Below are 22449 nucleotides of genomic sequence, written 5' to 3'. Positions count from 1 at the left end.
TCCACAGACTGCTTTCTTCGAAAGGGGGTACGTGTGGTGGAGCAGGTTAGCTATTTGGACGCGGACTCTTGAAAAGAGGGTCCTGAGCCCACCATACTGGTGTTTTTCACTATCAGGAAAGGCCATCCCATGAGCTTTTGCCTGAAAGACAGCTTTATGAGTTACTGTCAATAGGTTTCATCGATGAATACGTAGGTGCTCATTATTGACTGTGAGCATGTTTCCTCTCTTATTAATGTACACTGCGGTTGGCTTCCACCTTAGCTTATAAGAGAGTAATTCAGAACGAGTTTCACACACAACAGGAGACCAGTGCGTCAGCCTCTGTCTCATACTCAGGAACTCATTGGGAGCAGCCTCTCCTTTTGTGTTTGAAGTTCAAGGCTGAGCGTGAATACCTGAAACCGCTGGCAGTGCTGTCACTCTCCTCAAAGAGAAGGCAAACTTCTCCAAACCGAATCAAAAAAAAGAGAAAAGTCTGTTGAATTATCTGAACATGTCGCTTACCGATAAAGATCAAGGGAGCATTGATCGCCGATCCCCCCGGCAGGGAGGTTTGAGTGCGGCGCTGCTCGTTTGAGTCTGCGTTACCTCGGTGACGGTGATTGACATTGACGGAAGCTCACTGGTGCGTTATCCATCAAAGCGATGCTGTCAGAACGTTTGCATCACCTGGGAGTGCCTCTCCTTCCCCGCATTTAAAGAGTTGTGCGAAATAACCACAGAAACAAATAAAAGAGAAACACTTCATAATGGTGTTCTTAATGAGAGAGGCCAGTGAGGGCAGTATTTCAGTCAATCCCAGACATGGAAGCAAGTAGTAATTTGTTTATATAATACCCACATGGGTGTGTGCTCAGGTCAAACAGAAACAGGTTTTTTGTATTTGATTGAAAGTGTATCAGTTTGCTGGCAGCACTGTCAGCTGTACCTGATATGTGCATGTCAAAGGCTCACCTGTGCAGAGGAATTTGTGTCCTTGTGGTATCTGGCACACAATGACTATGCTTATGGTCACATTAATATTCTGATGTTAATCTGAGTATTTCTGAATTCCAACTATGGCTTGAATCATATAAATACCTTGCTCTGATAACCATAACCCAAGAAAGCCAGTGTTCCAGTTATGGGAAAACTGAATAAGAAGAACTTATTTGTAATAGTTCTCCTTTAAGTGGTGCATTTGCATGTTCAGTGTTTGGCAAGGAATCTTGAGTGCTAATTCACTTGCTAGCTAGCTATCATAGCTGTCAAAAATCTTTTATTTTTGGAACAACAAGGAGACAACTGTTTGCAATAAGCTAGTTTGGGAAAGTGTTAAGAAAAGCTCACTCCGAAGATTCCGACCCAGTCTCCCAGGATTTACGCTTGTCATATACAGGCTTATTTGGGATGTTCTGATTATCATTTTGCAATATTGCAATATGTAAAAAGTTTATGTGTAATATGAATGTAACCAGATAAGATATGGTGAGTGTTGTACACACAAGTCCAAACTCTGCACGGGATGTCCTGTCTGCATTCCCCAAAACTAAAAAGAAGTGAGAAGAGAGAGCAGAGAGTGGGACTGTGGTGATAAAGCTGTGATTGGCCTGTTGGCGGGTGCCCTTCTTCCTGTGGTCTGCTTGCTTTGGTGCCCTCTCCCATGTGTGTGCTGTGCCCCCCCCCAACCCCCCCCCCCCCGCCCACAGAGAAGTAGTTATTGACTCCACACCCACACCCAGCGCTCACTCAGACTAACAGTGACATGCGCTTACCGCCAGCTGTGACAGACGCGCACACACACACATACACACTCGTGCGGATAAAGTGGCGTTGTAGGTCGCGGTTGACCTTCGGCCCGTTTACCGGAGTGGCGCGGGAGCCAGCAGCTGCGCGCTGGAGTGAGTGGCTAGGGCAGGAGAGGGGGAGAGTGAGTAAACGGGGACGTGAGTGAACAGGGACGCTGTACCTTTAAGAGCCAAGAGAAGTGGAGGAGCTGGAAGCGGGCCTGTGTGAGGCTCCAGCCAGTCATCTCCGCCGAGCGGGAGCCAGATGTATCACAGCAGCCTGAGAGCGCAGCCAGAGCTGGGCCAGCCCTGCCGAGGAGAGCCAGGCGAAGAGGCTCCGCACCCCGGCCACACGTCCCCGCTCCCAGGAACATGCGCCAGCCTGCACTCTGAACTTATGGAGCCCGACAACGCTGCCGAGCAAGAGAGCCACAATGGTAAGGAGACCTGGAGGGCTCTCTTATTGAACAAGAGGAGAGGAGGGGTTAACCAGTTAACCAGAGCAGTGCTGCTGTTCTCCTCTGCGGTCAGAGACTGTGAAGGACCAGGGACTGGCTGATGAGACTAACAGAACTATGCGTTTCAGCGCTGATTGTCTTTGCCTCTTTTCTTCTTACTCTGTGTGTTACACTGTAGTAGCCATGCGCCAAACTGCACTTGCAGAACTGTGAGGCTGTTTGGGAACAACCAGTCTGAAACTTCTGTGAACATGCCTTTCAGTGGCTAACTGAAGGAGAGCCTCTTTTTGGGGTGTTGGGGGGGTGTGAGAGAGGGTTCTTGAGGGTTGATTGTCGTATCTGTAGAGATTCTTGATGAGTGCTTTCAGCCCCTGTGAGCTAGTCTGATGGAAAAAGAGTCCTCAGCTATGAGGAATGTTACAATTGTGCTTTTGTATGAGTGCATTTTTTAAACAGAAAAAAGATGTCTTTAAAGCCACCCACAGCAGTAGACTGAGTGAATACCTATTATTTTTTGTGTCTGTAGTGGATGTTTGAATAGTGTGATTTTTCCAGATTTCATACAGTTGTAATCCTTCGAAATAACTGTGGGTCTGTGCAGTCATTATTATCACTCCCATTGAAATGAATGCGCTCTGTTGTCAGGGGAAAAACCCTGAGAGAGAGAGAGAGAGAGAGAGAGAGAGAGGGAGTGAGGGAGTGAGCGAGTGAGCGAGCGTGCATCCGCATGTGTGTCTGTGTGTCCATTTATGCGCTTGTGTAGGTGTGCGCCTACATTTCAGCGTGAATTAGTTAAACCTACTAATATACTCAGAGATGTGCTGTGGGCTGTAGATCACTCTCATTAAGTTCCCTCAGAAGTTTGCCTGCCAAGAATGAAACTATTGAAAAAAGAAAAAAGTTTGAAAGTAGACTAGATATCCTTTTTTCCTTCTGCAGTGACCATAGAGCAGCCCAGTGGTGAAGGCCGTATATTCCAGAGAAGGAATGTGGTTAACGGAGTGAGTCAACTTCTAAAATATTTCAGAAGGGTTAGCTGGGCTCGCCAGTTCCCGGTGGGCTGTGCTGGTTTATTGGTTGGGCGTGGTGCCATTTCCATGAGAGTAAATAAGAGAGGTTTCGTTGGAGAAACCATTGTGGATTTCGCCAGACACCGGAGTTTCTGCTTATTTTCAGCATTTCTGCTGTTAGTTCACTGCTTTTGGTCCGTGTACGATTGTAGAGGGTGGTGCTTTGAAACCGAGGAGAGAAATGCTTCCTCTTGGAGGAGCATATGAATTCCATCATCCCCAGACTCCTCTGCAGTTTATTCATATTCAGTTTCCTATCTGTTGTTGTTTGAGGAGTTTTGGATTACAGGAAAAGGGGAGGACGATTTAAGAGTCATCCCAATGCCGTTTTCCATTGTTCCTCTCACACCCTGTTGGTTTTAATGCTTCGGCACTTTTTTGCCTTATATGTAAATGAGATTTTACACCGTGGGAGTGCAGTAATTCAAAGTTCACATTCGCCTTCATCTCAGCTCATTGCGAATATGCCGGCAGTATGAATTTTTCCCTCTCGGCGTTGGTGAAAGAGAGGTGGCTTCCTCGCGTGCTCTCTCCGCAGCCTTCAGGCACAGGATCAGAAGAGGTGTGACGTGTGGGGGCGCTGTGCCGCGGACCCTCAGATGTGAGGCCCCTGCACAGATCCCGAGGGTCTGAGAGTCATGAGGTGGATTCTGACCCTTTTTTCCCTGTTTGTAATCGTACCTTTCCCTCCGAGAGGGATGATGAACAGAAGGGACACTGACAGACCACCTCCTGCGATTCATGGCCCTGGCCTCATAAGCTACTTTGGTCACCCTGCCGTCACCAGCCGTCTGCGAGGCCAGGTCACAGTGACTCCACAGCTTGGACTGCAGGTCCGCCATCAATGTCATGCACGGCAACAGAAGCGAGGTACCACCTGCTTGCACAGGAGCAGGTGCCTTTTGTAGGTGGCTTTCAAACGGTTGCCCTGGGACAGGTGGTGTGTAACAGCTTTGGCTCAGGATACACAGCTTCTCTCCTAAAGAGATGGAATGAAAAGGTTTGCTTTCAAATCACGGGCTGCTGTTTTTAGTCATTCGGTGTCAAAGGCAACTTTTGTCAGAGTGAAACAATCACCCCTGAGACCTAGTGAAGTTAAAGCTCTGAGACAAAAAATATATTTATTGCATTATCTATTATTATATTTTACTGTCCCTTCTGCTGCCATTGGAAGGGCTGCAGGTAGGAGTAGGAGTAGGAGTGACTGAGCATGGAAAACCAATCGCCACTGGTGCCATGTCACTGTTAAGCCACCATTGATTGGAGTGCAATTGGTACTGATGTAGAGCTACTGGGTACAGACTTAAGGGACCCGGCGTTAGCGATTTATTGATGCCTAAAGCTGATAAATAGATGAATGAACATGTAGGTGGATAACATGATGGATTAGTTATTGTGTATATGCACATTTAGGAAGTGCTAGTATTACAGAAACCATATGCCACAGTTGGAATGAATGAGGGATGAATTCAGAGCGTGCCCCAAAGAGGGTTATTTCTAGTATTGTATTCCGTCACCATTTAGCAATCTCTCAATCTCAGGGCCCAACAATGCCGGGATGTCTGCCATACTTCCATGATCATATTGCTTTTATCAGATCAGCTGCGGAATAGCTGACAGGGTGACATGCACACCAGCTCAAGCTCTGTCGCACAAGAACTTAATGCAGTTGGTCAATCACTGTGGATGAGCCAGCCCCCTGCCAATCAGAGAGGAGAGCAGGACTTCTGGGGAATGTGCCTGAGGGGAAATACATGGCTTTGTAATGGAACGTGGGGGATTTTCAACCCCCCCCCTCCAGGGGGAAGGCGGTGCCTCCGACGTCCGGGCATGCAGTGCAGTAGACTCGCCGTCTGCTGACCTGACCACGGACTTGACACTGGTGTCTTCCCAAGTGGAGAAAGGCCACGGATCACCGAGTGGTTATTCACAGGCCCTCTCTGTAACAGTAAGGTCAGATCCATTTAGATGTGAGGAACACAAGAGGGAGAACGCTAAAAATAATGAGCTTTCAGGGCGGCTTCAGGAGATGTTTACAGGTTGTGTCCGCAGGTGGTTTATGTTAACCAGTGGAGGAAGAATCTGTACAGTGTCACTGGATGCATTTGAGTGGGGGCTGCATGGATAATTGTGTGGTTAACCCAAAGGGTTCTGATTGTTCACTTCACAGTTCATCATTGAAATTGTACCCTAGAGCGAAGTACTTATCCTAGTACAGTTAACATCCATGCATGTAAATGGTTTGCATGTAAAATACACAAGGACAGTTTCCCCTGTGTGAGGGCATGTAATCATGGAATGGAATGGCCATTCTTCTGTAATGCTGTCCCTCTGTCCTTGGGAATGAAACATGTGTCGAGCTTTGGTTTTGTATCATCCCAGAGTCTTTGTCTGCAACTGTCAAATGGCAATCATTCAGATTCCATCTTGCAAAAGTAAATGGCATACAGTTACATTGGAAAAAGAAATGTCTGAAGTATTCTTTCCATTAAACTTTACTGTGTGAATGACAAAGTTTGGGTGATTTCAGCAAATATCACAGCGTTGTTTATAACACAAATTTCAGGATATACGTAGCATCCACAGTGCCATTATCAGAGGGTACTGCTCTGCTCCTGGTATTCAGGGTTAACCCCAAAAAGTGCTAGACCAGTGGTTCATTTCTGGACTAGCAACGGCACTTTAAGACATACTTAGGCTAGCAATAGATTCTGCTCTGGAGTTGTAGAGGGAAAAAACACAATCCAAGTCTGTTATTGACATGTAAATGTGTTCCCTGTGTTTGTAGACTCAGATTGCTGTTTAAGGAGGCAGCGGGCGGAGCTCTCCAGGGCAGGGCTTTGTGGGAGGACCACTTTGTTTCTTGAGGATTAAGTGGAAAAATGCGCCAAAGTTTTCCTTTTTTCTCTCTCTCCCTCTCTTCTTTGAAAGGAAGACGCAGAACGGGGGCCTGAGTTAATGAAACTGGTTGAAATTGCCTCAGCCTTTTGCCATTGTCTCAAAGGCCAAACAAGACAGAAGCCATTGTGAATGTGGCTCTGCCGAAAGAATGTGGCATTTCTCTTGGCCTGGCTCTTGCAGCTTCTCTCTGCCTGTCAGGCCCGGTGAGTTTCCATTTGGTGCTGTGCCTGGAGTTTGGGCGGTCTGGGACGAGGGAGGTGCAGCACCATGGGAAGACATGCGACCATGTGCAGGGGCAGCATGTGTCTGACCGTAGCAAGCCCGTCGTTAAGCCCGCTAACGCACCGTGTTCTGACGTAGGCGCCGAGATGTGACGCACACTGTTTGTCCCCTGCGTTTGTCTGCTGCGCTTCACTGGCTCTCTCTCATTCAGGCAGTCATTCCCATTATGGACCGTGATTGCTTTTAAAGTTGTCTTTGTGCACTTTCATGAGTGTGTGTATGCATGTGTGTGGATGCTTGTGTATGCATGTGTGTGGATGCTTGTGTATGCATGTGTGTTTTGAGTCTGTTACACTGTAGAAGCTGAGGGCACATATTCTGTGGATGCTGAAGGAGAATGTGCCAACAAGCACCACTCCCCCCACCCCGCCTTTTCCTGCTTCAAAGCAGCACATAAAACTCTGCCTCTTTCACTGGGAGAGCACCCTGCATTCAAAGATGCCATCCTCATCAGAGAGAAAAATGAATAAGAATGAGACACCTGTTTTTAGGCAGATTTATTATGCTCCCCGTGTTCATCGCTCTGATTAGAACTCTGTGTCCTCGCTGTTGAATGCCGCGTTGAGCGTGCAGCATGTGAGCACACACAGCGTGCATAAGTGATCACATTTTAGCATGTGCACAACAAGTAACTGTGTGTGTAGACCTAGGCGTCACTTGAGATTGACTGTTGATGTGCGTGTGTGAGTGCGCACTTGTGCATGTGTGTGTGTGTGCTTATGTGCGTATATGTGTGTGTGAGTGTGTGGGGGTTAATAATCTGCATCAGTATATCAGTCTCTGACTCTGAGCACACATTGGTGAAAGCCATCTCTGGTTTTCTGCCTTCCTTGTAAAGCATGCCTCGTTTGATCTGGTTACCATAGCCGAAAAAGGCCTGTGGCAGAGGGTTCCTGCAGGGTTCCCGGCGGCCACATGCACAGTGCCTGTGTGGCCAGCCAAATGGCGCACAGGGGTATCCTGCTCCCGAGAGCTACTGTGTGCCGGGAGCGTGTGTCTCCTCTGAATGGAAGTCACCTGTTCATTCTCTGCAGCTCAGATGGCCATCAGCCTCTCTGCATTGCTTCCCCCAGCTGACTCGAGTTAAGGAAACTGGAAGCAGGCTTGGCTGTCCTTTAATCCGCTCCTCTCAGAGAGGAACAAGGGGGAATTCACTAAGAAGGCCATTAAGAAACGTCACTGCTAAGCTCTGTTTACAAACCCCAAGAGTATCCCTTTATGACTGAAGCAAGGACAGAACAGGACTGCAGGTGGTCTTAAGCAGCATACTCTGTTCTGTCAGAGCTCACTTGAGTTACCTCCAACAGAGAGATGACTTGATTGATTGATTCATAAAGATTTGATTGGACAGTGATCTGGGGGAGTGCGCAGCTTTGTGGCATTATCTGAGCCAGCGCTCAGAGAAGTAGTACAGCTGCTCTATGCTTGATAGCTTCAGGGAGACTCCCCCCTCCTCCATTGCTTGTTATGTATGAGGATATCTAGACTCTCAGATCCACTCCTCCTGGCCCAGCGCAGGGAGCAGTTCACAGAGTCAGCATATGTAGCCTGCAGGTTCACAGCATATAATCTGTTGTTGTCAGCTACTGGGAGCTGGCTACAGAGCTGTGTCCTGCAGCGAGCAAGCCCAGGCCCCGTGGGCAGGGTGTAGGGGAGCCCAGGCCCCGTGGGCAGGGTGTAGGGGAGCCCAGGCCCCGTGGGCAGAGTGTAGGGGAGCCCAGGGCCTGTGAGCAGGGTGTAGGGGAGCCCAGGGCCTGTGAGCAGGGTGTAGGGGAGCCCAGGGCCTGTTAGCAGGGTGTAGGGGAGCCCAGGGCCTGTTAGCAGGGTGTAGGGGAGCCCAGGGCCTGTGGGCAGGGCATAGGGGAGCCCAGGACCCGTGGGCAGGGCTCAAAGTTGATCCAAACAATACACACAAACACACACACAAATTCAAAAAAACATTTTTAGTTAATATTCCCACTGCAACTTGAGGAAAACCCACCCTACCCTTCTGAGACAAAGCCAGCTGTGCCACGCTGTTGTATATTCCCTGTCATAGTTGGCGCGTGAAACAGCTAAGACTTGAACTTGCGACATCTGACTCATTGACTGATATGCGGTCTTACAGGTGCTCATTTCATACCTTTCTGGCTCAGCTGACTACAGTGGCTGCATTGATCAACAGTGACAACAGCCAACCGTGCGTATAAATTCTCTAGTGTGAATTCCGCTGTTTACAGGCACCATGCGACTGCACTCTAAGGGAAATGACGATCTGGAAAGGAACGCCGAGAAGCGCGCTGTGAAAGGCGCACCCCTGATTAGGAGTGTAGCCAATGGCTCCTACCCATGATGCCGTGGTAGTCGAGCACTCTTCACAGTTAAGGAATCACCACCACGGCGCGCTAGCCTTGGGGGCCATGCAGCCGAACACGATTAGCATGAATCATTGCCGAGGAGAATTGCTCCGCGGCCTAGTCCCTGCATCTCTGAAGCTCTTAACCACTGTCACTTCAACTCCTCTCGACAGCACTAAATCACTGCCCTAAACGTCACGGCCCTGATGGATGCAGACATGATAAAGACTGATTAAATCAGTTATATGACTGCTTTAAACCTTCAGCATCACAGGAAACTAGCCCTCCACCCCTCAGCCCCTCCCAACGCTGTCGAGAGGAAGCCTTGCCCTGGCTGCATTTTTCAAGGAGAAAATGAATAGCGTTGTTCAGCTCGGGGAAGGAAAAAAAGCTTCAGAAAAGCAGTTGTTGAAAAAGCTGTTTACCTGGATTAGTGCAGCGTGCTTTGAAATAAATCTTAAAATTCTGTATGAGCCAGCATTAAAATTGATTAATGCCTTTCTGCGCTTGCAGTACACACAGCAAGGTGAAATGGGCTTAGAGGAAGAATGTGCAAACACGCAGGGCTGAGAACTCACTCGTCAGAGAGGTTTGGGAGCCGGACCCGTATCCACGGAGTCATGGGTCTGTACCCTGAGTGGCTCATCTGGATTATCGGTTCCAGCTCCATCTTGAATCCTGCTCTTTATTGTACCTAACAAAGAAGTTAGTAATGCATGCTGATGTAAGTGCTGCGTTAGCAGGCAAATGTAGATGCTGAATGTAAAGGTAGTGCCACAGTCTCTGGATCAGGGGGCGTAGGAGTTGGCTGCTGGTGAATTAACAAATGGAGCTGATCTGAGAGCAGCTCAGCGGGGCTCCAATTTGCCCCATTTGTTCGCAGCCGTCCCCTGCTGTGAGTGTGTGTGCGCGCACAAGTGTGTGTGTGTGTGTGTGTGTGTTTGTGCGTGCGTGCTCGGTGCGAGCTGTCTGAGCCTCTTGGAGCTGCAGAGAGATGGAGCATTCAGAGGCAGGGCCCCCGTGTCTGTTTACCATTGAGTGTGTTTACCAATCCCAGCTCTGTTTGTTTGTCTCTGGGGTCCATGTGCGCTCGTGAGGTGTCCTTCGTCCTTGTGCTGCGTGCAGCTCGTAGTGCAACGTGTTATTCTTGACTGCTGTCATTAGGCCGCCGGGCGCAGTGACAGGGAAGGCTGCACACGGACTTTTGGCAAGTGTCTCTTTGATAATAGGAACAGGGCTGGTGACACAGGTGTTCAGACCCCCCCCCCAAACACACACACGTGAAAGTCCACACATAATCTTTCCCTCAATCCCTGAATCTCTGCCAACTGCAGTAGGGATATTGTGCTTTTCAGGTGTTGTACAGGAGGGGTTTGAGCCCAGCAAGGAGACTCAGGAAAGCCACATAAAATCAGGCTGATATGTCTGTGCAGTTTGCAGCGAGCACTCAGTCTCTGGAGGGATACTGTGTGCATGTAGGCTGGCATCCTAATCAGACTATCCAGTGGCCGAATTAGAGCAATTATTCAGTTAGCTGCTAATATATTTGACTTCCTTCCAGATCCAAGGTATTTTTGCAGATAACATGTTTCTGAGGTTAATGGTGTGTTTCAAATGGTCAGCTGTAAAATGATGTCTTTAAAGTGTAACTAATGTCATATTTAGACTTTTGGGAAATAAGTAACGAGAGCTAACCAGCACACAAAGTCCCCCTGTGGGAGCGTAGTCAGAGAATATCCCCAGTGCAGGCTAAAATTTGCAACTGGAAATGGAAAAACTGCAGGAGAGCAGAACTGAGCTGCAGAGCGGTACAAGCTCTGAACAGAGGTATTGAGGGAAGGAGCTTGGTGATGCCTGTGATTTTGATGCAAATGAGCCAACACCTTTCTCGAGACCAGGGAACACGCATGACTCCGCGCCAACATTTTGGCTGGCTAGACGGGATCACATTAAAGTGTAAAAGCTGCAGACAATTATTGTTTCTGATTAAGTTTCTCGGTTTCCTTTTTGTTGGTTGTTGCTCCATATGTGATCATACAGAGCGATACAGAGATATTGTACAGAGATTAAATACTAAGGCCGAATAAATCTTTTTTGCTTTTTTTGACTTTGCTCTCGCTGGCTCCTCTTGTCCTCATTCTAAATCACCAGCCTCTTTCTCATCATTAAGTTTTTGTTGTAAATCAATTAGTGATGACTTTTTCATAAATGTCCCAAATGCGGGTTGTGGTGCACATATATTTGTGAAATGAGGAAAAGTATTTATGGTTTTTCAGGGAATGATCCCAGGTGCCATTTAAATAACACCGGACGTGTTTTCAAATCCTCTACATAAGAAATCTCTCTCCCCTGCAGATGAAGTTGGCATCATTTTTCCCACAACACAGGGGTTGAATTGCATTTTGCCTATACTTCTGAGAAGTATAACTTCAGAATCACCAAGGTGTGTAGGTACGCTGTGTTCCTTCCTGCAACAGTGCTTAATATTTATTAGTATGTGGTTCATACCACAAGGGTCATGGGGGTTCTTGCTTCCTCACAACACAAACACTGTGTTGCGCATTGCAGTTTAATTTCAGATGCAATTCCTTGATGCTTTTTGACCCCAGAGCCCCTTAAAGAAGACCTCTGTAGTTTGCGCAAGGCAGATGTCAGCCACATGTACTGTAGCTCAGTATGAATGAGGCTGACATCTGACCAGCGCTGGCAGCAGGGGTGACATTGCCACAGTGTTCCTGATGGAGCATAGACAGTTGACACAAGCCATGGTTTACCTAACCAATAGGGCAGCAAAGTCATGTTTACACCCACATGGATGTATACAGGTCCATTCAAAGGTGGAATTACTTTGAGGGACGAGAAGGGGAGGCACTCTTTGTGGAAGGTTCACATGTTTTGTTTGCACTGGTCTGCTGTTGTAGTCATAGCAACTGCATTCTCTTGATGTTCTGGTCTGTGATAGTCCAGGAATTGAAAAAGAATGACTTTGATACATTGAGGCTGTTTCTTTCAATGCAAAATGGCAGTATTAATCCAGTTAATTTTCTCAGATGTGTATCAGTTGGGAATGAATCATACTGGACCTTTCTCATGCATTTTGTAGTGTTTTTTTTTTTTTTTTGAACCGTGAATGCTGATTATATCAAATAACAATGCCAGATAAAAAAAAAAAATACTGCTGGATTTGAACCGATTTTTTTCTGCCTGCCTGAGCTAATTTGATTAAAATCACAGATTGCTTTGAGCTGCCTTGATTTGTCAGATGTGAGGCCCTTGCAGTTCTTACAGTGCTTTATAACAAAGCGAAATCTTTTCCTCTGTGGAGCTTATGGCAAGAATATGCTTTGCATCTGTGTCAGGCTCCTGGCGTTTGACAGTCACGTCCGGCTGTTTTTTTTTTAATTTTTTAACAAATGGGCTCTCTTTTAGAGCACTGAAACAATGTGATACAATAGACATCCACTGTCTGCAAGACGTACCGTGTTTCACGCCCTGGGCTGGGGTGATATCTTGCTCAGTACAGGCACTTTCATGAGTACATGACAGATGTGTTTGTTTATCATCCGTGTCTTCCTGTGCAAGGAGAAGTGCATCGTGGGAGAAGCAAATGTGAAGACTGAGGTAGTGGCCTAGAGCTATTTAATGCAAGTAACCTCTCAGAATATACACATTTGTGATGTAACTGCTTAGTAGTATCCCCCCTGCAAAAACACCCCACAGAGCAGGTCAATTTACTTTATGTTCCTGCGCTATGAGCTGGCATTTCCTGTGAGACTTTCTTATGCGAGCTTTTTCAGTAGCCTGTGTGTGTTCGCTCTGTTGTTTCTTGCCCACCGCTCTCTTGCGATAGAGTATTGAAAACTGTCGTGGGTGATAAATTTAAACCTACAGGCTTTCTGTTTCATTTATTTGTTTTCCTCTTACATTGTAAAAGCTGTTCACTTGCTTAATTGACCTTGACCAGGATTGATTAGTTAGGTACGATGGAGTGTGTTCCTTGCTCTAAGAGGGAAAGCATGCGGAGCTGCACTGCTGGCTGCAGATGTTTGCCTATGGGAGACCCATTAACAGTGAGAGACCATTCGGAATGTACCATTCACACCAGTCAGTACACATGGCCTCCTTCTAGGTGTTTCATTCAATATTTAATCTTTAATTAGAACAGAAAAGTGATATTAGCACATTTTTAAAGGAAGTAAGAAAAGACTGAGTGATGCCATTGTTGTTCATTTAAATGCAAAAAAGCTCATCATCAATTAGCTTAATGCAGGAAACTTTATTTTCTTACGGTTTGAAGAGGCTTGTGAAACAATTTGAATTAAGAGTGATGTAATCCTCTTCACACGGAGGCAATTACTCTCGGACTTACTTAGAGTAATGCCTGCTTTTGCTAGAGGACAGATCTGCATTTTGGACGCGCCTACAATTTTTCCACTTACCGTGCCACCCACAAGGCTTATTTTTCACTGTAACATCATTAGGATTGCACCACACATATTAGGCCTGTGCATTCATGCTAGCCATATGTCAGGTCCAAATGGATTGTATTCTTTCATCTTGTGAATTATATATAATCTTGTCAAGGTGTAAAGAGAATTCCATGATGGAAAAAATTATGTAATTTTGGATATGGATTCGGTCAGTGAGTCTTGTGGTCATAGAGTCGTTGCACGAAGTCTTGGCTGAGATGCAGCCCTTGAAGCCAACAGTAGTGAAATGTTGCTATAGTCACTGTATGCATAGATTATGAAATGTGATCACACATGGCACCCCACATTACAGACTTTTTTTGTGAATGAAAGTAATGTGTGATGTGAAGACAGGAAATGGGAGGCTGTCCTTGTATGGTCTGTGATGGAAAGCCACACCCACCCCCACCTCATAGGACATAAATGAGATCATGTGACAGGGAGCCCAGCAGTACTGGTGGCCTCGCTGTGTTTTCAGTCTGAATTCCCCCAGAAAGGAACTTGGCTCAGCTTCTCCTGGAACAGCGCAGAAGTTCGCTGACCCCACGTTACACAAGTGTCTTTGTCTGTGGGACAGCAGCTGTACAAATTTCTTCGCTGGAAATCTCCCTACCCTGGAAGTCTGAGGTGGAGGGGCTGCATACGACCAGGAAGGGGTTTTATAGGCTGTCTCTCAGTTCCATTCTCCAAAGTTAAGAATAAAAAAAAAAAATGTGCCTTGCGATTTGCACAAAGTGTGACACCCATCTCTACAAAAGGAGTGATTACTCCCGCTGTCCACAGTCGTTTATCTTTCTCCAGCTTGAATTTATTTAAGCATTACAATGTATTCATGTGCTTATCGGCCAACTGAAGGTCTGTGGTAATTTCAGATGCGGCTCCGCTGCTGAGAATTTACGCAGATGTCTCCTTTCTGGTGGCCTCGTAAAATCTAATCAAATCTGCTGAAAACACACAACTCAGAAGTTGCAGTTTATCATGAACGCCAGTTTAGCGGGAAAAGCCCATTGACATGATAAATTCTCTTCTGGAGGCTGGACCACTGGATTACCGCCTCGAGTGGTCCGGCCGAAACGAAACAAAACCAGTATCGTTTATCTGGTGGCCCCTCCAGATAAACAATAAGAGTAACATGAATTTAAGTGTTAGTCTGTCGCTTGGCAAAGCATTTTTTTCTAGCATTTGTGAAAGTGCTCACATTGTGAGGATGGAGACTGTATGAGGGTCTGAGAGGCCTTGCTCATAAAACAGGAGTCAGTGTTTGTGGGAGGTGAGCTGTTTCCTCGATAGAGGCAGTCATGTTCCCAGGCTGGTGTTGACATTGCAGCCGGCTTTGGATGGACTTGGTGATAAAAAGGGCCTGGTGCTGTCATGGGAAAAAAAAGATGGTGGTGATTATGGGATAGACACCTGCGCTAAGGAGCACTTAGAGACGTTACATAATCCGGTGCTGCTAAACCCTGGCCTCCTGGGAGTGTTCTGCTGATGCGTGCAGGCATGGTGGGTGTGACTCTTCCTGTGTCCAGGAATAATGCTGTCCCTCCCAGCAGATGCTACTAAAACAACTACTTAATTAGGGTCTTTAGCAGGAAAGTGGGGGTTCTCTCTGTTTGAGTTGAGTTAGTACACGTGCTAGATAATGACAGTGGGTGAACACTGAGATCAGGGTGTGTGTTTGTGGAAAGAGAATCTTGTTTCCATTGTTATTCTGACCTTGCCTGTGCATCTAACTAATTTCATTAGCTTAGGTGTCAATGGTTCATTCTCCCATATGTTCAACTCAGCGACGTGTGGGACAAGTGTGTAAGGGACGTGGTGTGTGTGTGTATGTGTGTGTATGCGGGGGGAAGCCTTGAAGCTCTGTTATTGCAGCGAGTGCCTTTCTAATTTATGAGGTACTCTGATGCACAGAGTTGGCTTTGGAGATGGCTTTGGTGCCCATGCTGAAATTGAAGTGAAGCTATTGTAACTGTATGTAGCTTGATAAGGGTTGCTAAACATGTATAGAAAAACTAATGTTGCCAACCTGCCAAGGGCTCCCCCTTTCATTACCCTGCTGGTTTGGTTAATGAGTCGGTTAATAGGTCACCAGAAGTCAGGGCTGTGTCAGGAGTATGAATGGAAATGTCGGGCAGATGCTGAACGCAGTGCTTTTTAGTCATGCCAAAAAAGGAGGTCCTCTGCTCCAGAATTTACAGAAGGAATATGTTGACCTCTGTGAGGTCCCTGACCTTAGACACACAAGCCCTCTCTGAGTGTGAAAACTCCATCTGACATAGAAAACATCCGTCATCCACCACCCTGTCTGTATTATGCGAGCTGGGCTGAGTGAGATCAGTTGGAACAGAGAACATTGAATGGCCTTCTTCAGCAAAAGCCTTTAGATAACTGACTCTGAATAATGATTTGCTGTCAGTTTACTGGTCATCCATGCAAATTCACCAACTGAAAGTTCTGCAGATGCACAAGTCGACGCAGCACGTGTGATACCCCCTTGTGTCCAGACTCACTGGGGCGTAAGTATTGGCACCTCTCCTATCAGTTTGACCCGGACCAGAAGCTTCAGGGTCCTTCATTCAGCAGGCCAAGGACGGACTTCACGGCGCGCACAGCAGCCGACCGCACCAGAGACTCGCAAGTTATAAATACAACCTACAATGAGGTCACTCCAGCTTAGCCACAGGTAGCAGACCTGTGCTTCTCTCCCTGCCTTTACCAAGCACTACAGCCTCATTTTTTGCTCTCTCATGCTTACACTAGGACTTTCTGGGCTGGCAAAACCTTGAACCCAAGAGTCTGGACTTGAACGCATTGCCAGTATGTTGATGGAGATCACTTATGTATCATTGAGATATTTTTGTAAACTAGGAGTAAACAGCATCTGATGTATTTTTTAGGTTAACTGCAGCCGCAGGTCAAAGCAGTATGCAGTATGTAGGGTATGTAAAAAACAGCTTTGAATTTGTATTCCTCTAACAGAAGCTAAGTCTGGACATTAGCCCTGGCATACTCAGCAGACAAAATTAAAAATACTGTGTATAACCTCTCCTCTTAATGAGAAGGAACCACAACACTTTTACTTGTGTTCAAAAACAACGTGAACCGTGACCACTTATGTCAGCAAACAACACCCACTGGCCTATTACTGCAGTTATCATATGCAGATGTTTGTCTTCAGTCACTTTGTGACATAGGTCTGCTTAAACTGAGCTGAAATGGCCTGTTACTCATCCTCATTGGGCTCAGCTAATTGGTGTGGAGGGAGAGGATATTTGCAAATCCTGATTTGAATTTGCTATTCTCATTTTGCAACTCCAAAGAGGTGGAAATGTCATGTGTTTTCAAAACCTTGTTTGGAGCTGTGATGGAGCTGTGCTATCAGTTTATCCACTGACTGTTACAGATCTGCTAGATAGTTATCCCAACCTCTCTGAAGACCATCCAATTACTCTTACCATTCTAGCTTTACTCCATAGTGGTAGGTGGCCAGGCAGTTACATAGCTATAATTCATGAAGGGACTGCAGTCAAGAGGCTATCATTTTTTCTTTTGGCCGTTTCTTTTATGAAACCTTTGTGGGACTGCTGATGCCATGCACTGCTCCAGCTCATTTCTTGGGTTTTTCCACTGTGACTTATGTCCTATGTGAAGATCTGGAACATTTCTGCGAGTGTGAAAGGCCTTGCCCCTGGGTAAGGGGCCTCTGTCATATCTCCATTCCGTGTGTGTGGGTTAAGTTGAATATTCATACTAATGAGGTATGAGATAAGTGCCCTCTGTCACATGGCCCAAGGCAGTGTTCTTAGGCTGTCAGAATATTAAGCCTTTTTAAGCCACAGTATGATGTCAGTGGTATATATAGTGGTATATGTGTGTACAGTCTATATATATATATATATATATATATAGATATATATATATATACACACACACACACACACACACACACAATATGGACAAAAGCATTCGGACGCCTGACCATTACACTAACAGGGACTGTAATGACATTGTATTCAAATACATATACTTTAATATGGAGTTGGTCCCACTTTTGCAGCTATAACAGAATCCACTCTTCTTGGAAGGCTTTCCACAAGATGTGGGAATTTGTGCCCATTCATTCTGTAGAGCATTTATGAGGTCAGGCACTGATGTTGGACGAGAAGGCCTGGCTCGCAATCTCCATTCCAGTTCATCCCAAAGGTGCTTGATGGGGTTGAGGTTAGGGCTCTGTGCGGGCCAGTCAAGTTCTTCCACACCGAACTCATCAAACCCAGACTCACCCATCTGACTGCCAAACAGAGAAGCGTAATTCGTCACTCCACAGAACACATTTCCACTGCTCCACAGTCCAGTGTCGGTGTGCTTTACACCACTCCATCTGACGCTTGGCATTGGACTTGGTGATGTGAGGCTTGCCTGCAGCTGCTCGGCCATGGAAACCCATTCCATGAAGCTCCTGCCGCATAGTTTTTGTGCTTACATTAATGCCAATGGAAGTTCGGAGCTCTACAGCTAAGGAATCAGCAGAGCGTTGGCGACTTTTACGCACCATGCGCCTTAGCAGTCGCTCTGTGATTTTACGTGGTCTTCCGCTTCGTGGCTGAGTTGCTGTTGTTCCTAAATGCTTCCACTTTCTAATAATATCACTTACAGTTGACCGTGGAATATCCAGCAGGGATGAAATTTCACCATCTTATTGCAAAGGTGGCATCCACGCTTGAAGTCACTGAGCTCTTCAGAACGACCCATTTTGTATCATTTTGCAAATGGAGACTGCATGGCTAGGTGCTTGATTTTATCAATTACCTGTGGCAACGGGTCTGATTGAAACACCTAAATTCAATAATTAACAGGTGTGGCCAAATACTTTTGTCCATATAGTGTATATATATATATATATATATATATATATATATATATATATACATACACAAGACTTTTCACAGACACTGGTCATTTACTTGTCTGTGGTACATTGTACAGATTTGATTTGATTTGTGATTTGAACAGTATAGGTTCAGTAACTTGTTCAAAGGTATTATAATAGTGTCTCCCCCAGGACTGAGGGCTGCGATCTCCTAGTTAAAAGCAGAGCTTCCTACCCAGTTTTCCACACTACCTTGCTCTCCTGTATGACTAATGTTCCCACCTGTGGATGGCGTAGTGTGAACCTGAAACACGTGTTTACATTGAGAACCTGGATGTAACCACTCATGCCCAGGTGCAGTGCGCTTTAAGCAAGCATGACATTAGGATGACACCTGTATTTCTAATTATATTTCAGAAATAGCCAAACTCATCATGTTGTGCATTTTTGAAAAAAACAAAAAACCTAAAACTTGCTGAAATTTTCCATGTGTGAAAGAGAAAGTGCATTGTGATTAGACTGATTCTGGGCCTCATTATATTCATCTTTGTTGAAATTTAAAGTGATCCGTTTCATATTAAGCTTCATGTGTTGTGCATATGGCCTGCCTGGCTACTTTAAAGCCAGAGCCATACCCTAACACTGAATCAACACTGATATCTGCTAAAACTGGAGCACCTCTAAAAATAGTCTCTCCGGGATATGAGAGGTCAAATGGATTTCACCAGTGGAACCTGCATGGCTGACGGCCTGGAATGAGTGTGCTGAAGGATCAGAAGGAGTTTTATGACCTATATGCGTTATGTTTTTATTGAGCCATGGACATTAAGGAATATCTGGCAGACTAAGGGGGATAAACAGACCAAACAAGCAGGCTTATTGATCTGTTCAGCACATCATAGGTTCTCACTGTGACTCCTTTTGAAGAAACGCTTCATAACCCATATAAAACATAACCCAATAAATAATAATAAAACATAACCCAATAACCCAATTCAAAAAATTTTTCTTTTTCTGCCCACCAGCACAACAAACAATAAATCTGTGTGTCAGCGTTTTTTGATTAGAGGAAAGAAGATGTCTTATTCTCTGCCCTCAACTCAGTAAAAAAAAAATGATTGTGAGAATAATGGAAAGCGTAAAGCAGCGGAAAAGGTTGCAAATCCACCATAGTTACAGATTTGCACAGTCCAGTCCAGCTTGTGAGCTAGGAGCAGTCTGTCAGGGAAACCTCACATGCTTTTCTGCACGGTGCAGCAAGGGGAAGGACAGGGTGAGTTTTAATTGCTGTGCCAGTCGTTGCGTCGTTGCGTAGGAGTGGAACCAATCAGGGTCACTTCAGCGGAGGTGGAATTTGTTTCCATTGGTGTACAGCAGTGGAGGGGCCCGCTAGGTCTCTGAAATCACCAGGCCACTGTCTTCTGTGAGGCCCTGTGTGTGAATCCTAAGTGTGGCATAACTGCTGCTCCTTTGAGTGAAGCTCTTCACCCGAGCAGCTCCAGCATAATGAACAGTGTAGTGTAGTGTAGTCCACTGTCAGGGGCTCTTCGCTGCTAAAGGAAATCGTTCAACTTCAGCTACTGATGTTCAAGGTACTTTCATGTATATCCGCAGTAATCCGCTGCCTCCATGTGAACTTAGCACACAAATACCTGGGCTAATGAGAGACCAGAGCCAGCCAGAGGCATTCCATTGCTGGCCTGCACCTGAGGGGGCAGATTTGCAAATGAAACCTGTAGCAGATGGTAGATCAGTGTTAAATGTATGACCCTTGGACAAATCCACTGAAGAGCAGGATGCAAAGGGTTATGGACCAGCAGAGTGTGAATATCTTGTCTTACATTAGTAGGATAGTTATATAGTGTTTTCTACATTTCACAGTCCTAGATTATATACTATACCTTTATAAAGGTTGGCAACCTTCCACCCACCAAAGGCCAAATGATATGAAACATTTCTCTACCGCTGTAAAGTTGTGATTCACGTTGAGTGGTGCTCTCTTTAATAATTCTTTGAGGTGCAAATCTGCACCATTGGTTGGATAGTAACATCGACACTGAGAGGAAATAGACCTCGACTTTAAAAAGATGAGACAGCTCAAGTTGCAGTTCTTTTGGGATCTGCCTTACGGTTCACTGTCACACAGCTTATTACTCCGGACATGGCACACCGATGCAGATGGAACAGAGATAAAAGCTCCTCTTCCAGCACTAGCAGTCTTTACAGAACATTCTGATGTTGTTTCTGCTCTAGGAAAATATTGTTAAATCGTTTTTTTTTTGCTTTTCGGACCACTTTGTGCCTCTTCTTCACGAGTACATGCAGTATTCCACTAACCTAGTCTCAGAAGGCAGGGTCACGGTGGTGTCGGTGGGCAGGGTGGAATGTCTTTGGTGTCTGGTTATCTCAGGGAGCGGAAGGCTTTGGGGCACCCGTGCAGAGGAGAGGGCGTGAAATGGGTGCCAAGGGCGTTGGAGATGCAGCGATAATCACGGTGCAGGGGCGTGGCCGCCCACTCCTCCTTTTGTGTCCGCAGCGGCCACTAAACACTGGTGAACAATGTCAATTAGGAGCTCCAGAGCTGCTCAGAACAACAGCATTCTTTCTCATGTCAGGGATGGTGGCGGACCCTCCCCGTGCCAAAGGTCAGCAACCCCCTGGCCCTCTGTCCGAGCTGGGACACCTTGTGTCCGCTCTCAGACCTCTTAGTGTAGTGGGCCTGCAGTTTGAATGCCTGATTAACCCCCACTCACTGAGTGCCTCTTGGCCTCCTATACGCACATACACAAATACAGAGGGAGGGAGGTGCGTGCGTGTGTGTGTGTGTGTGTGTATGTGTGTGGGGAGGGGGAGGAAGGGGGTCTGTGTGACAGAGAGAGATAAAGGGAGACAGGTCAACTAGGCTATGGGTGGAAAAAGTTTGCTGCTCCTCTTTGTATGTTGTAACACAATAGCTGTATACCTGGGGTAACCATTGTCCCGTAAAGGCATCTTTTTTTTCTTTCTCAAGCCATTAAATCACTTTCCTGTCATGGGGGTCTGGGTCCATGGACCCTCCCTGTAAAAAAAACCAGAATCAATCTGACCTCAATGCACTTTCAGTATTGAGTTCAAGCAAGTGCTTTTGTAGTGTGCTGTTTCTATTTATTTATTTAAGACATTATTTTTGCAACCTTGAAATGAAGTGCAAGAAACGTGCATGTATGTATGTGTTTGTTTGTTTGTTTGTTTATATTGGCAAATAGTTTACATGTCAAAGCCAGTAGTAAAAGCTAGCTACGGACTATAAAGACAGTAAGTTAGAATATAAATAACAATATTAACAGATACTAATACAGGTTGCCCTGACAGTTTTCTGAGAGGTGAGACTTTGTGTCTCACCCGGGGCCATACAAAGCCTCCTCCATTCCTCTGACAGCAGCTGAAACGTGAGAAGATTGATCCCCTCAGCGTTGTGGGGCGAAAGTAAACAGAGAGACTCTCCCACGCTGAGGAAAGGAGCCTTCCTCTGCAAAGGCCACTGCAGCGCTCCTTAATGCTGTGCCTGTGTTTTTAGGGGGGTCCCACTCTGTCTGTCTTTAAAAAGTCCCCCGGGGGGCTGTCGGTGGATTTTCCCGCCCTGGGGCTGGGACATCGCTCTCGCCCCGGTCCTCTGGTGTCAGCATGGTGAGCTCCCTGTAACAGAGCCGGGGTGACTCAGGGCCCCGCTGCTCACCCACTCCCCACGGCCCGCACTCTGATTGGTCCTCCCTCTGCCAGGAATTTGGCTCTGAGATCCCCCCCCCCCCCCCCCCCCCCTTTGCTGTAGGGCATCAGAGCTGAGAGCACAACCGCGTGGACTCCTTCCTTTGAAAAAGAGAGAGAGAGAGAGAGAGAGAGAGGGAGAGAGAGAGAGAGGGTGGGGAGGGGGGTGCTGCCTCTACTCCAGCACTCCAGTCCTTCTCGTTTTCAGTGAAACTCTTCTTTACTTTGTGCTTGAAGGGGGGTGGGGTGGGGGGAGGATCCAAACTCGCGCCCTGCAGAAGTTGGTGGCAAACAGGGATTTCTGTGGCTGCTGCTGGCTGACTGAGCAGAGAAGGGGAGGGGAGAAGGAGAGAGAGAAAAAAAGCAGGAGAAAAAAGAGAAAGAGAGAGAGAGGGAGATTACATGTCGTTACAACTTGTTGCTCTTGGCTTTCGGCGTGGAGGATGAGCTTGTCAGATTCCTTCGGGCCGAAGCAGGAGGGAGACTGAGGTGAGTGCTGGTGTCTTTCCCCCGCTCCAGGGTCCTGGCCTGGAGCCGTTAGTGACCCTGT

General features: G+C 46.5%; 1 protein-coding gene across 3 annotated transcripts in view; it reads left to right on the top strand.

Annotated features, from left to right (window-relative positions):
* Positions 1–22449, top strand: part of dab2ipb (DAB2 interacting protein b) — a 219230-nt gene that overhangs the window by 15271 nt on the left and 181510 nt on the right. The window contains exon 1 of one of the 3 annotated variants that reach the window (XM_036528501.1): positions 2062–2206. The exons of 1 other annotated variant lie outside the window; for it this stretch is intronic. In XM_036528501.1, the coding sequence (XP_036384394.1) occupies positions 2167–2206 (40 nt within the window). In that variant the 5' untranslated portion in view covers positions 2062–2166. Of the gene's footprint in view, positions 1–2061; positions 2207–22275; positions 22389–22449 lie in introns of those variants that run through there. One more of the 3 variants, XM_036528502.1, reaches the window with a different exon arrangement.

This window comes from Megalops cyprinoides, chromosome 5 (assembly GCF_013368585.1).
Source record: "Megalops cyprinoides isolate fMegCyp1 chromosome 5, fMegCyp1.pri, whole genome shotgun sequence".
In the NCBI taxonomy this organism is placed as follows: domain Eukaryota; kingdom Metazoa; phylum Chordata; class Actinopteri; order Elopiformes; family Megalopidae; genus Megalops; species Megalops cyprinoides.
This window is presented reverse-complemented; position numbering and strand designations above follow the sequence as displayed.